Here is a 16,150-nt window from a genome sequence, read left to right on the forward strand (position 1 = left end):
TCAGAGAACACAACAGGAGGTATGTTCACATGTTCTATTGCATATATTTTCTGAAAACAAATTCCTCTGACTTGTCATCATAGATTTATGTGTGAAAAAAATGCATATCTGTTCCGCACATAGTCTACAGTAAGCCTCAGGTTAGGACCCCATCTTTGATTACACAAAGTGATTCATACTGGCTGAGGATTAATAGAAAATGGCCGTTCTTCTTGTCCCTTTTTCACAGAAAATAACATACGAATGAAAGACCAACTCTCCATTTTCAGTTTGTTTGTTATTACTTTTATTAATTATTATCATCATCATCAACATTATTCTTCAAGTTTAGCTGTGTAACAAACTTTTTCTTGGCTGTCAAAATATGTTGAAATATACTTTTTGCATGAAATGAAACCTACAAACAGTAACGTACAGAAAGGTAGCAGAACAAAATACAACATGAGAAAGTAAATAACCTAAAAAAAAAAAAAAATTCTATGAAAGCAATTCAACTGAATAGACACAATTCTACTAAAAATATATTGGTTAAATGCACATAGTTGATGTGTGTATGTCCATGCGTGTGTGTGTGTGTGTCTGACCAATCACAAACTGGCCTTTAGCTCCCTTGTCTCCCATGGTTAATAATGTACACTCAATTCGTACCAGTGCTGGTGTGTGCGTGTGTGTGTGTATGTGTTATCCCTTCCTTGGCAATAAGAACATAATAAATGGAGTGCAAGCAACAGCATAATTCCTATAACACATTCTGACAAAGACAAAAATGAAAACACTTGTTTTTAACAATGTAAACGCTGATGTAAAATGCCATCAAACCTAAAACAGACACTCATTTTTGAATTAAAACATGCCATGTGTGACCTGAAGGTCCAATTCATTTCAAATGTCTCGCCTATTTTAAACCATAAATGACAGCTGAAATGCTCTCCCAAGATTCCTATTAATATCTATTTAAGTTTTAGATATACAGTATCCTTACATGACTCATGAGACATTCGTGTTAATCTGGCAAATACATAAAAACATATTTTGATAGGAAACAGTTTCGCAGAGCACATACAATATGGAAATTGTGCAAGAATTATTTATTATCTAGGCTACTTTCTTTTTACTTCCAACTCACTCACTCAGTTCAGGGAAATAATTTTTTTTCCAAAAGTTCATAAACTATTGAAATATTTTGGCATTCATTTGTCTCCAGCCTACTTAGAAAAGAATGAGTTCATCCTGTTGCTTTTATTACATCTGTTTCCTAGAAATCCCATGAACATCAGAACCAAAGGAGTTTCAATAATTTCATAGATGAAAATGTGTCAATTTATTTTTTATCAAATGTGAAACTAAATCTGAGAGAATCCAGAATGTGCTTCTAGCAAGAATCTGATCATTTACTGCTAGTGACAATTTCCTTAAGGACCATTCAAGTAGTAGGGAAATGAAACCTTAACAACACGAGCTGACACCTTGTCAGTTTTGGGGTAACAGAGCTAATATCAGCTCTTTGGGCACAACACGGCGTAACACATTAATTTAACTCCCATTGTGCCTCCCTTGACCTTTCTACCAATTGAGAACAAGCGTATAAGCACTTAATAAAAGAGGTAATGCAGGAGAGTGGAGGGATAAGAAGAAAGACAGAGATGCAGAGGTAAAACAACAGATGAGAAGGATGCAGATGATGGAGATCAATAGAAAACAGATGAGAGGTTGAATGCATACATTAACCTATTTATCAACCACTACAAGCGTCATTTGATCCATATATACTTCAAAGGCACCCATTTATCCATCTTAGCATCTGCCAATCCTTCCTTTTGTTCTGATTCTTTAAAAAAAAAAACACTGCTTGATTGCTTTTGCTACATTTGCAAATGTAAACAGTTTTCTTGATGCTCGTATGCCCTGAAGAGATGCCCAAAGCTTCAAAAAACACAATATATTATGCTTTTCTTTCCATCAGTGTAATGTAGAAAGTGGAGCCATTCATGGGGAAGGTGTGCAAACTCTTCTGAGCAAAATCCCTACACCAGGATGTGTAGCATCTTTAATAGTTACACTGATTTCTTTGCAGCAGAAAAAGTATTTTTATTTTAGTTTTACTGTCAGTCCGGCTTCTTTGCCAGGTTTTCTGAAGGCATTGGTGTCTTAAAATGTAAGAAATCTAAATAATTATCTCCTCTGTAGAATAACAACACCTCATAATGCGTTTTTTCTTAACCATGATATGGGCACTCAGGTGATATTACACAATTTGGCTTCCAACTCCAAACAAACCAAACACAGCACAGAACATCTTCGTGTCATTACATCTCTGTAAAAATGTCTTTATCTTTCTACGAAGTCATGTAAATGCATGCAAAGAGGGTTCATTAGTGATAAAGAGTTAGCATAGCAACTAATTTCATTCTGATAAAGCACATGTGGGTAGTTCTCAATGGCTGAAAAGGCAAAGAGGGAACACCAATCAGACACAAGCATTATAATGGATGACTTTTAACTTGGTGCACGGGAAATAAATATAGAAGTATGTTTGCCCAACTCCTGCCTAACATGACTTACATCACTTTTCGAAACAGACAGAGGTTTATTAGAAAAACTGTTACCAGGCACTAGTCAGAATATCTTTGTATCCATGTCTTTTGGACAAGCATAGAAAAATATCTTATTCTCATTATTTATTCTCTCCTGTTTGTATTGTCTTTAGGCTTTTATTACTTCCTTCAAAGGAGTCCCTTGGTGATTTCTTTAGTTTTTTATTCTAGCAACTAAGGCAGCAAGGCAGGGGAAGTGATTCTGTTCTTATAAAAAAAGATGGCCACCGTGTTTCTCCCTTCTGAAGAATCTTAATGACCTGCTAGTCAATATTCTCAATGTATTAAATTAATGATGAACATTTGGTTTTAGACGGGTCTTTCCTTAAACTTATAAGACTGATTTAGAACCAAAATGTAGGTAATGAAAGGCAGAACAGTTGTAGGAGTAAGCTGGAGTTTGAAGCAACATGGCGATTTCTTTCACTGTCATTTAGGTATAAGGTGAAACAGTTCCCATCCATAGAAAAGGCAACGTATTTTGCAGATTTTATAAGACGCTAACATGCTACATAGAGGTAACCTACCATACTCTCAGAAATACGAGATAGGCTGAATAAAACACTGTAGGCAATACGCTCTGTAAACTCAATACAGAGCTAAAGTTTATACAGTTAACCCATATAATTAATCCTTATGATAACATTTAGGGTTGATCTCCCTAAGCTCCTAAGGTCTCTCTATAAAACCATACCTAACAACATATGATGGACAAACAGAAAAACAGTTACATAGTAAGACTATTTTGACCTATTAACACACAAAGAACATGATAAGAATACATATAAGACAACGTAATGTAACATGCCAAAACCATTAGACCTTTAAAGTTAAATGATGTGTCAAATGCTACGAGACAGGTGGGTTGGTGTGCAACACGTGTGACCCCTGAGGACTGAAATACCGAGCGCAAGCCTTCATTATGTTTACATCATCATTTGGGGACGGAAGCATCCTTTGATCCTTACACACAATTACACACATGCACACATACACACAACCCCCTCTCTTGCTGTACCATTTCTGTTAGACAGCTGTTATCCACGTAACAAGTCTCCCCAAGAAGATAAACAACAAATAACTCAAAAAGAAAAAAAAGACTCAAATACACTAATTCTTATAGTACCATTTCCTGCAAAAAAGCATTATTTGCCTTTACAAAATAACATTTTATATAGGAAAGTGTAGCAAATTGCATGTTTTGTACTATAACATCATAATCATTATTATTACCATTATTAATATAAATGTTAAGCAGGTTAATAGATGGTTGTTCTATTAGGCAGGCAGCCAGGCACGTAGCTAGTATCATGGCACGGAGGAAGGTAGAAAATAAAGTCACTTGGTTTGATCAAAATGGATCAAGAGAACACTTCGGTCCGGAATTACTCCGGTCTTACCAGTTCAAACTGGTTTCAAGCAGTTCAAAAAGTATTTTCAACAAGTCTCCCATTTAGGGCCACTTTGCAGCGCTGGCGATTTTGCCAGTTGTTTTTTTCTTTTTGCCAGTTTCAGAAACAAAAAGGAAAGGAGCTAGAAAAGCCAACCGATCCTTTTCTTGACCAAAGTAACCAAACTGCAACCCAGAACCAACTGGGTTAACTCCACCAGTTTCAAAGAGTCAAAATAAGTTTTGGTTTGGATCCATTAGCACAGCGGTGTGACAGTCAAAAACATGCTTTGGACCAGACCAAAGTTCTTCTGACCAGATAACATCTGGTTGTACCGAGATAAACGATCTGAATGATGCATCAGACCAGTTAGGACCAGTTTGGTTCAGTTCCACCCGGTGCATAACAGATCAGCCAAGTTAAAGTGTTTTGCTTCTAGCATTTTTTTTGCTCTGCTGTATGGTGGCTGTGCAAGTGCTGAGCTCCTCAACCTCATCCTAAATGAGAGCAGTCTAACTTTGTGTCCAGCTTCCAATCCTCTTATTTGGAAAGCACATGAAGTGGCTGTTTATTAAAAGGTGATTTCAGCTGCATGCCCGGACTCTGTCATTGAATACTTGCCACAGAGCTGTCAAGTGGCCGTCACTCAACACAGGATTCAGGCTTTTTCTCCAAACTGTCCCTGCAGCAGTTCAGCGGGATCCTACGATGATTTTTGACCATTTGACAGCCGAGTGCTTCCAGCATAAGGATGTGTTCCATTTAGTGCCCAGGATAGGCCCATTTTGACATGAGCGAGCCTCCAGGAACGTGGAGGCCGACAGCTTATTCATTCAATAAAAAGCGTTCTTTAAAGGTTTGTTTGAGTCAAAGGCATCAGATTAATTACTCTCTGTGTTCTCATCTAAGTTTTTAGATTCGGCAACAGTCGTGACCTCTGTGGGTTTTGTGGTGTCATCATTACTATCCGACACCGTTTCATCTCCCAACTCCGGGTTTGTTACGTCATGACCCTCTTCTCTTACTTCCATTTCAGCTTCCGTTTCATTGTCAGTGGCATCAGCGCCTGTCTTTTCTTTTGCTTGGTTGTCGTGACCATCTCCTATGACATCATTGCTTTCGTCTGTGATCTCACTGTGAGCAGTTTCATCTTTTTCCTCGGGTGTCACATTTTGACACCCGAGCTCCGGCGTCACCGTGACATTCTGATTGTGGTCCTCTTGCGTGGGACCCTTCTTTTTGTCTGTGTACCTGTGTAGGCCCCTCTGTATGTGTGTGGTGAAATCATAGCGATCAACACACACGTGAAGGCAAAAGCTGCATTGGTATGGTCCCTGGTCGCCGTGGCAACTCATGTGCAGTGCATACATGACCTCGTCGAGGAAGTAGATCCCACAGTGGATGCAGCGATTGGTCAGGTCGTCCTGCGTGGACGCTTCCACCATTACGCGATTCGATGGGGCACTTGACTGACTTTTCGTCAAATTATCCTTTTCTATCTCCTCCCTCTGGTTCTCTCCTTCATCCATCCTCTCCTCCTCCTCTTTCTCTGCTTTCCAGTTCTCTCTTGACCTCTCAGCCAGCGGCGACTCTTGCCTTCTCCTCTCCGCACCGTTTGTTGACACGTGTGAATTTGCAGCACTGGTATCTCTTTGTCTTATTGCCAGATCCAAGGGGGCGTCATTTTCTAACGATGGCGAGGAGGTTTGGGAATGAAGAGGAGGAGGAGGATAGTGAGGAGGAGCTGGAGGAGGGGGAAGAGGAGAGTAGGGGGAGGCACAGTAAGGCACCGTGTAGCTTTGCTGATGATGCTGTACTGGAGCCACCATGGCACCAAGGTAAAGAGAGTTGTTCCCAACGCTACCAGGACTGCTCAGATTACTGAAGGTACCGGGGACCCCAGAGGCGGCGGCCATCTTGTACTTGGTCCAGAACCTGAGCCAATCCGATTCAGGCGTCAGATCAGGGGAGAGGGTTAATGGTAGGGGTAAGGAGAAAAGAGGGTACTGGTATTTTTCAATGGGTGAACCAGGGGGCGAATAACTAGACGGTTTGGATGGACGCATGTACTTTTCAATTGGACTCCCTCTTTCTGATCCACCTCCTCCTTTACCTCCCTCTACTTTGGATATTATCCCGCCCTCTGTGAGGCCTCCATTACCCTCAGCTACCAACGAGGAGGGGGTGTGTGACGGAAGGAGAAGAGGAGGCATGCGCCGGTGGATCTCCAATGTTTGATTGGCTAGGAAGGCTTGAGTGGATCGGGGGGAGCGTGAGCGAGGGGAAGGCTGCTGGTTTTTGATTGAAGCAAAACATTTGTCTGACTCCTCCCCATTGACACGCTCTTCGCTGGTGATGCGCTGTTGTTTCGGGGCGGGGGTCTCAGATGACAGGGAATCAGGGTTGATGCGTTTCCTTGTACGGCGGCGGATTATTTGTTCACCGTTGTTCTGCTTTATGATGTTCAGAGGTCTTGGTGTCTAGGAGATAAAGGAAACAAAAAAGGAAAACATGAAAAAAGGACAAGTGTTAAAAAACGATCAGCTATTGACAATTTATATTCTTGTTTGAATGTTTTCCAACAAATTATCTACGGCTACTTATCTGGCATGACTAATAACATCAAACATATAAAGCCTAGCATCATTTGACTGTGATTACATTACATTGTGTTTATTACAACAAAAAAGCTGCAACAGTAGAGCTTATGACTGGTAAACCACTTATTTAAAAATAAGGTAATTTGGTTAAATACACAAAGACATCAATGCTAAGAAAGTTGCATTATGGCTGATCGAAGATGCACAACTGCAGTTACTGTTTGTAATAATCAATGCAAAGTAGGCCAACTCAACACAAATCTCCAATTTACCAATAGTATATCAACATTTGAAAACTCTTAATTCCTTTACACTTGACCTATGTATAATTAACTGTGACATGCTAAAGAAAAGACATGTACTGTATATCAAGCCTGAGGACTGCGCTTTTTGCCCTTACCACAAGGGGGAGCACTTACATCTGATGTAAATTGTTTGCCCTTAAAACTCAACTTTTCCAGACAGATCCCTAACTTACTCTTGACAGAGGTCTGAATTCCAAAGAATGAAATCTGGTGCGGTGCTTCTACAACACAATATCTGAATCATGTGTTACTTTTAAAGATAAATGTAGTACTTCTAAAGATAAATGAGTGGCGATTAAACATATTTGATGTTTCATTCCTTACACATGCCAAAACAAATAAAAGAAATTCCAGACAAATTAGCGAAAGATTTTCTTTCATTGGAGTACAATAAATAGGCCAGTTTAAAGTGTCTACACTTCAACTCAAAAGTAATGACTTGCTATCAATTCACTATTGGAGAACTGACTGCACTCATGCCTTCTCTCTTATACACATAACACATAGTAAACTTATCACAGCATTAATGCAAAACAAAGTCAAATTCAACTGGCACAAAGATAGGAAGTTTTTTCTAAGCATAAATACATCTTTAAGTTGAGTTTATTGAAATGTTGACTGAAATGCAGGTTGAATTTATTCCACTTTCCACTTAACATTTTAGGAATAGCAAAGAGCCTTGTTATTATATGTGCCTATATTTAACTCTTGAATGTGTGTCTAACTGATGTAAGACTTAGTACATTACATTGTGGGAAATAAAAACCAGGTGCGTATAGAAGTATCAAGCAAGAAGGAACATAGATGAATGACGGTGTTCAAGTGGAAGAAAAGCAAGAACGTGGGTTGGAGCTTCTATTTAAAGAAAAAAGCATGAACACCTTGCTATGTCTGCAATAGGTATGATTTATCCCAGCGTGAAGGAAAAGCAAGTGCGTGGGTTAGGACTTTAATATGCACCTATGTCTACGACTAAGAATGTGCATTTCTCAAGGTATGTGTATGAAAGTGTGTGTCAGAGAGTATGGAGTCATCATTAGTCTTTGTAGAGCTGCTACTGGAACTATTTAAGGAGACATGAGTCACTTAAAGCTTAATCCAGAGATGTCCTGCTGCCCTCGTAAAACAAATTATGTCAACACATTCATCAACCGGGTTAACTCATGCTCAAAACAGTCCTTACTTACATCACTGTTTCAATGTATACACTTTATATAGGGGCCTCCTCTCAGAAGCCATGCTTGCAATCGTCTTTGTTGTTTTTCAAAGAGCTGTCCTATTCATAATTTTGGACAGCTTTTAAATATCTGAACAACTATTTGTTTCTCTCGAAAACTGACACAATTACAGTATGTCAGTCAAATAATTTACATTTTCCTTTATGGTCCTAAAGTTGTGTGTTTCTAGCTATAGAGAAAAGACAGGAGAGGAAGGGGAGAGAGGAATGAAAGGGGTGAGATTAATGAGAAGGGGGAAAAACTGATATATGGTTTACAGGAAGGATGAGGTAGAGGCAGGGGACATGAAGGAAAGAGGAAAGGAAGGAGGGAGGGAGTAAACACAGAAGGAGGATGGCTATAAAAAGAAAAGGCAATAAGCAAAAAATAGCACCCCTTATGATGGAAACGATGTGTCTTTATTCCATACTACATACTGAAACTAATCAGGATCTATTTACGCTATATATGTACAAGTGAAATGGATCATTGATTCCTGAGATCCAACCAATTAAACTCATTTTTTGTGAGTGCATTCATTAAATGTCTTCAGTATATTTTGCATATAGAGCAGCCTAATCAATGGGTATGTACATAGTTCAGTCTCTCCTTAAAAAGCTCTTCTGCGTTTTCTCCTAATCCCTCTCCATCTCTCACTCTTTACACATCCCCTCCTCTTTCATTATCCCTGTCCTCACACTTTACCTTCATCTTCTCTTCTCTCTTTGTCTTCTTCCTTTTTGCTACCCATTGTTTGTCTTCCTTCTTTCCTCTCCTCTCTCTCCCTCCCTAAATGTCTACCTTTTTCTCCCTTCTTATGCATAACTCTTGTTTCCCCTCTCTCACTCTGAAGTGTTTTACTAGCTGCTATCCTCTCTCATAATGTGTGTAGAGCATATAAAACTTTTATTATAGGGTATAAAATACGGCTGTCGTGAAGATTGTCAAGAGTAGAGATAGCCGGGACGTGATTGGAGCAGCATATGAGATGAACAGGTTGACCAGGGGACATCGGCAGGGGCAGGAAGGAGTAAACTGCGATAGCTTGTCATCCTCTGAAGGGTCTTTAAAGCTCAATTCAATAATTTCAGTGTAGTGCTTGGGGTTGTAACACGGTCAACCCACTGATGCGTTCACTAACACTGATTTATTACACTGAAACCTTTTTGTTCACTTTGAAATGTTACAAGCTGAGCCTAAAAGGCCAATATGTGAGCATGAATCTGGCATATATATATGTTGAAGCTCTGAAGGCTTGTTTCACAATGAATGTTTTTGAGAGTAAGTTGGTTTATTTAAGTGGGAAATTAGCTTTAACTGTTCGAAGACATAAGAGGTGAGAAGCTCAATATTCTCAAGTCAACTAAATTCCAGACTGGGTTTTTATCTCATCTGTAATTCATGCAGTCTAATTACATTTAGAATTTCTATTGACTTTCCTCGGGCTTCGATGGTAAAGTTGATATATTCCATCATATTTCTCACTCCATGGAGCTGGCTCACAGTGCCTGCTGAAATTGTGTGTAACTCCCAGCTCAGACCAAATCAAATATACTTTTCCCACAATATTACGTTTCACAGCGGAACTCACAGAATGTATGCAGGGATATAACTGCAGTATGCACAGTTTAATTTGAGCAATGTGCTAATGAACAAGACAAGAGGAGTGATAATTAGGGGTCGAAACCTACCCTGTGGATGTATTAAAACTAGGGCTGTCAAGTTAACGCGTTAATAACGCGTTAACGCAAAAAATAATTAACGGCACTAATTATTTTAACGCGATTAACGCATGTGTATTTTTTGTCCTCGGCCGCCCCGTAGTTTCAGAGCGCATCGAGTTTAAAATACCATCTACAAGCTGATGCTGACAGCCCCGCTCCTGCTGCCCGCTTGTGGCAGACCACACTTCCACGCTCACCGGCAGGCACCGGCAGGCACCGACTGGCTGTTGGGAGGACCGGGAGGGTGTGTGTATGTGTGGCCCGAGCGAGCGAGAGAGACCTTACGTGCATTGTTGTTGTTAGCATCTGGTGCTAGCTAGCTGCGCTAACGGATATGGAGCTGTTTAAATGAAAACAGAGGAGCGACATTTCGCCACAACTGCGCCGAGCACTTGACTTTATGCAGGAAGCCAGACAGTGGGGCATTGTACGAAAAGTCAGCACACTCAGCACGGATAGCGCAACATGATTGCAGCGTCCAGGCAGCTCCCGTTCGAGCATATGCCTTGAGTTGCACATAGCTCCAACGATCCAACGATCCACACACACACACACACACACACACACACACACACACACACACACACACACACACACACACACACACACACACACACACACACACACACACACACACACACACACACACACACACACACACACACACACACACACACACACTTTGTATTGTATTATTGAATGAGAGGTTCCAGGTTGAATTGAGGCGAATATTTGTAATGTTCAGAGGTTGTTGTGTTTAATATTCATGAGAATATTGGTCATTGTTCAAATGATAATAAACATTAGCATAAAGCATATTTGTCCACTCATATGTTGATAAGAGTATTAAAAACTTGAAAAATATTCCTCTAAGGTACATTTAGAACAGATAAAAAATGTGCGATTAATTTGCGATTAATCGCGATTAAATATTTTAATCGACTGACAGCCCTAATTAAAACATATCATAGAGTCTATAAAATAGTCAAAAGTACTTGGTTTTTAGAATAAAACATTTGAATACAATTTGAATAAAATTACAAATATTCAGAAACTTCATGTATTTGGGAAATGTTGTAATCAATCTCAAAGGCCTAACGTGTGTTTAGTATAATCCATTGAACCATCTGTTTGCATGCACATGACTGTATCACATACCGAATGAAGTTTTTGGTATAAACCACATGCGTTGCAGACGTAGCCTCCATTGGAGTTCTTCCTCCACAATGACGTCTTGGTAGTCAGACAGTTTGCACAGAAGACCCCGCTGCCTCTGCGTCGCTACGGAAGGATACAAAACAGAAAACATTAGAATGTGAAGTAAATAACTAGATTTATAAAGCAACGTTTTGTAGGTAAGAAAGATGCAAAGTCACAGAAAGAAGAGAAAGAGGGGGAAAACTGAAAATGCTGTTTTTAGTTTCAAAATCTTTTCACACCGCTCAAATAAGATTAGGGCAGAGAGAGAACAACTTGGTTATCCTGCCAAATAGTGAAACCTTTTGAGAATGTTGTTGTACTATAATTTCCCCTTTTTAGAACAAGTTTAATATGTTGTGAATATAATGTTGGTACTCAAGAACTGCTCCACAGAAAATATATGTTTTCAACTTGCAGCATAAAGTGTTTAGGTGTTTATCTAACTGCCAGAGGTACTACACACACACACACACACACACACACAGACACACACCACACACACACCAACCCACACACACAGACACACACTACCCACAACACCACACACACACAACACCACACACACACACACACCCACACAGCACACACCCAGCGCACACCACACAACACACACACACACACACATCACACACACAGGACACGACCCATCACCACACGAGTGACACACACACACACAGGACCACCATCCACACACCTCACACGACACACACACACACACACACACACACACACACACTTCATGAAGCAGTGGTGCATAAAAAAGTAGAGTGTGCAAGAAAGGGTGGGGGCGGGTTGGGTTTAAAAGGCCAATTGTCGTGGCAACGTGCTCCATCACAGTAATGAGCCAATCACAACGTTTCTCCATCCCATTAAGTCTCTGGCCCCATTCACCACCTTTATGACCCTGAGAAGACAGCATACCTCATCTTTCTCCTCCATGAATATGTCGGTTTCTCTCTCTATTTGCCCGTCCGTCCAACCAGGTCTTTCTCTCTGCTTTACTTTTGATCAGCATTGGTGCTTATTCAATCTTTACTTCCTCCTCTCCTCTTGATATTTTTCAATGTTTTCCACTGACTAAATATCTACATAATAATAATAATACATTGGATTTTTATAGCGCTTTTCCTATTGCTCAAAGACGCTTTACATAAGACCAGAAACAGAAACACAATACAATGCATGTATAAGATTTACAACACGCCTGCATGTAATTCCTTTTTCTTCACAGACCTTTAAATAATGTTCATTTTTCTCTCACTTTGTGATGTCCTCTCTGATTATGTCAGTATGGTTGTGCTTGTAAAAGCTGTTTATGTGCCTATGAGTATGGCTTACTAAAATCTACCTTCTGTGGATCTGCCATATTACTACCTTAACATTTCTCGCTTGGATTCACATAGTTATCCCAATTCACTCTCACTCCATCATGGACTTTGCATCCACTGGGACCTTCTCCTTTCAGTGCTGGTTTCTTGTTGTTTTATGTTCATGACAGTGCTGGGAGTTTAGCATTTTTTTTTTTTCTGGGCTCAGAGCACCCAGTGCCAGAAGTTAAAAATATTTCAACTTTTCACAAAAGAGTGCTGCACTTCAATCAGGCTTTCTGTAGTCTCAGAGCTACAGATGGAGCCACTACCAAGCATCTGCTTTGCGCTGCCAGCTCAAAGCCGGAGAGCCCAGTGGGCACAATACTATTCACTTTATTTATGCCATCTAATGTACTGCAAGCATTCCTGCACTTTACATTTTGTGTGGCAACATCCAGAAATACACATACATCTATACCTATGGCCAGAGCAACATACATGAAGAATATCATTTATAGTTCTGGTAAGAAAAAACAACAACTTTAAACTACAAATGCTAATATTACATAGTGGTGTAGGAGAAATCACCTAATGTTTAAAGGCAACAGCAAATGTTATATTGAATATTTTAGAGGTAAGACATCAAATAGCAACGGATCAGGAACTCATTAAACACCTGGACTACACGGCATTAGAAGACAAAACATCAAATACCACCAGCAATGAAAAATGGTTTAATACATTTTTCGTTTCCTTGCTATAATTTTAGCTCATAAACAGACGTTCACGATAACATCCTTCATGCCGTGTGGATCAGGATACAAAATGTAACTTTTAGATTGTTCCGGGATTGAACACAAAGGAACCCCACAGATGCGTTTATTTATTCTAGTAAAAGTTATCTCATTCTCATTTTGTGTATAATAAAACCTGTTTCCCATAACATTGTATGTAATAAACACCTGAGCTAATATTAGAGTCTTTACTTTTTGTCCAGCTAACGTCAGAGAGCAGAACAGTTACATGACCAAATCCTCTGCTCTGTGTGTGTGTGTGTGTGTGCGTTCGTCTGCCTAAGTGTATATGTTGCACACACCATACGGTCACCACATGTACAGAGACAGAGCCAGGTGATTGATTGATGTACGCTTCCTGTGTGTGTGTGTGTGTGTGTGTGTGTGTGTGTGTGTAGTGTTGCAAGCCAAACAGTGATTCTGTCATCAGAATTCAGTTTCCCTCCGAGCACCCAAATCACTCACATATGGCCCCACAGCTGCCCCTCATTTTCACACACACACACACACACACACACACACACACACACACACACACACACACACACACACACACACACACACACACACACACACACACACACACACACACACACACAACACACACACACACACACACACACACCACACACACACACACACACACACACACACACACACACACACACACACACACACACACACACACACACACAACACACACACACAACACACACACACACACACACACACAACACACACCACACACACACACACACACACACACACACACACACACACACACACACACACACACCTTCAGGGGACGGGACATTACATTGACTTACATGCATGTCCTGGAGACTTATCCTAACCTTAACCATCACATGCCTAACCCTAACCCTTAACCTAACCAAGTCTTCACCCTAAAATTAATGATTCCCCTCATGGGGACCTCCATTTTGTCCCCATAAGGGAGGCGAGTCCCCTACACGTGACTGTGTAGACAGATTTAGGTCCCCACAAGTATATTAATGACACACACACACACCACACACACACCACACACACACACACACACACACACACACACACACCACACACACACACACACACACACACACACACACACACACACACACACACACACACACACACACACACACACACACACACACACACACACACACACACACACACACACACACACACACACACACACACACACACACACACACTGTAGCGATGCGTCGACTTCAAAATATCGTCGACGACATGTTTCCGCGTCGACACCATAGACTGTATATATGGTCGCCACACACACGTGGGTCACCCAAAGCAACAAGCAGTTCGCAATCGCACTTCTAACACAATGGAGACTGAAACGGCTATCACCTCCTCCTCACAGGATTGCGCACGAAGCCCTCAAACGAAAACATCTCGCCCTAGGTCTTCAAAAGCATGGGAATATTTTAAAGTTAGTCCAAAACGCAAAGATATTTATATATTGATATCTCACTGAGACTGCTGCTTGACCGGAAGCAGCAGCTAGCTGTGGTGGCAACCATTAGCAGCTAGCGCTCTCCGATTTTTACATAAAAATGGAATTATGGATTTTAAATTCAATAATTTTTTTATACAGACGTTATAAACCTATGGATTAACCGATTCAGCCGTGTTTTTTCTCATTTTAATGCCATTGAACACGTATTTTGATCAGATTGACAGCTACGGCGGTGAGACGATCTCCCTAGAAGCTCTGTGAAGGTACGTGTTGTGATGACTGTATTTGCTTCCCCTGTCACGAGTCCGGATCACTCAGTGATGATACTATGTACCTACATAATCTGTGGAGTCTCAGCTTTAATCGGATATCTTGTATGTGCAGCTACGATAAGTAATAAGGGTACTTTTATCTTGAGTTCTGTGCCAATGTCCGTTAGCATTTTTCGCTCAGGGGTCATTTAGATAGCATTTTAGTTTGCTTCTTATTATGAGACTTGTGTTTTATTTTTTGTTGGTAAACATGGTTTGTATCGTCAGTTAGCTGAGATTATTTCCGTTAATCTGGTATAACACAGTAATAGGTTCTTAAATATTAAGATCCCCTGAGACACAGTATCGTGAAAAATTTTTTTTTTACATTACGTTTTTTTTACATTACGTTTTTTATGAATTGAACAACAGAAAAATAATCGTTCGATTAGTCGACTAATCGATCAAATAATCGCCCGATTAATCGTTTTCAAAATAATCGTTTCCCCCCAACACACACACACACACACACACACACACACACACACACACACACACACACACACACACACACACACACACACACACACACACACACACACACACACACACACACACACACACACACACACACACACACACACACACACACACACACACACACACACACACACACACACACACACACACACACACACACAACACACACACACACACACACACACACACACACACACACACACACACACACACACACACACACACACACACACACACACACACACACACACAGCTATCCTTTTATCGTGGTTTTGGAGAAGCCAAGATACGTGTGTGTGGGTGTGTGTGTGTGTGGGTGTGGGTGGGTGAGAAGTTCAAATGTCAATTAGACAGGAAAGTACAGAAATAGCTCCCACCACCTTCCAAAATGCACACGCACTCCACAACATTTGGCTCCTGATCTTTAACTTCCTCTTCAATCATCAGCTGGTTGGCTTGAGGTGTGGAAATGTGCAAGTTCACATCATGCAGACAAGCAAACACACACATTCACACAGTTAGACATGGCTTTGAGAGGGAGCACATCTCCTTGTGAAACTCTTGTTTTCTTGCTGTGTGTGTCGCTATGTATCCACCCGATGAGTGTGTGACGGTGCATGTTTTCCTGATTGATTACTGGTACCTGCTCCCCCCCCCACTCATCTCAGCCTACAGAGGAGGGCTGCAGGTAATTAGAGCTCAGGGTCTTAATGACATCTATTTATCTGCGGCCTATGATAC

At 40.7% G+C, this 16,150-nt stretch overlaps 1 protein-coding gene across 1 annotated transcript in view; it reads right to left on the minus strand.

Annotated features, from left to right (window-relative positions):
* Positions 1-262: 262 nt before the first annotated feature.
* Positions 263-16,150, minus strand: part of trps1 (trichorhinophalangeal syndrome I) — a 92,672-nt gene continuing 76,784 nt past the window's right edge. The window contains exons 9-10 of the mRNA XM_034233734.1: positions 10,990-11,112; positions 263-6,465 (exon numbers count right to left, since the gene is read on the minus strand). Of these exons, the coding sequence (XP_034089625.1) occupies positions 4,867-6,465; positions 10,990-11,112 (1,722 nt within the window). The 3' untranslated portion in view covers positions 263-4,866. The remainder of the gene's footprint in view (positions 6,466-10,989; positions 11,113-16,150) is intronic.

The sequence above is a fragment of the Gymnodraco acuticeps genome, unplaced genomic scaffold (genome assembly GCF_902827175.1).
Source record: "Gymnodraco acuticeps unplaced genomic scaffold, fGymAcu1.1, whole genome shotgun sequence".
NCBI classification, from domain to species: domain Eukaryota; kingdom Metazoa; phylum Chordata; class Actinopteri; order Perciformes; family Bathydraconidae; genus Gymnodraco; species Gymnodraco acuticeps.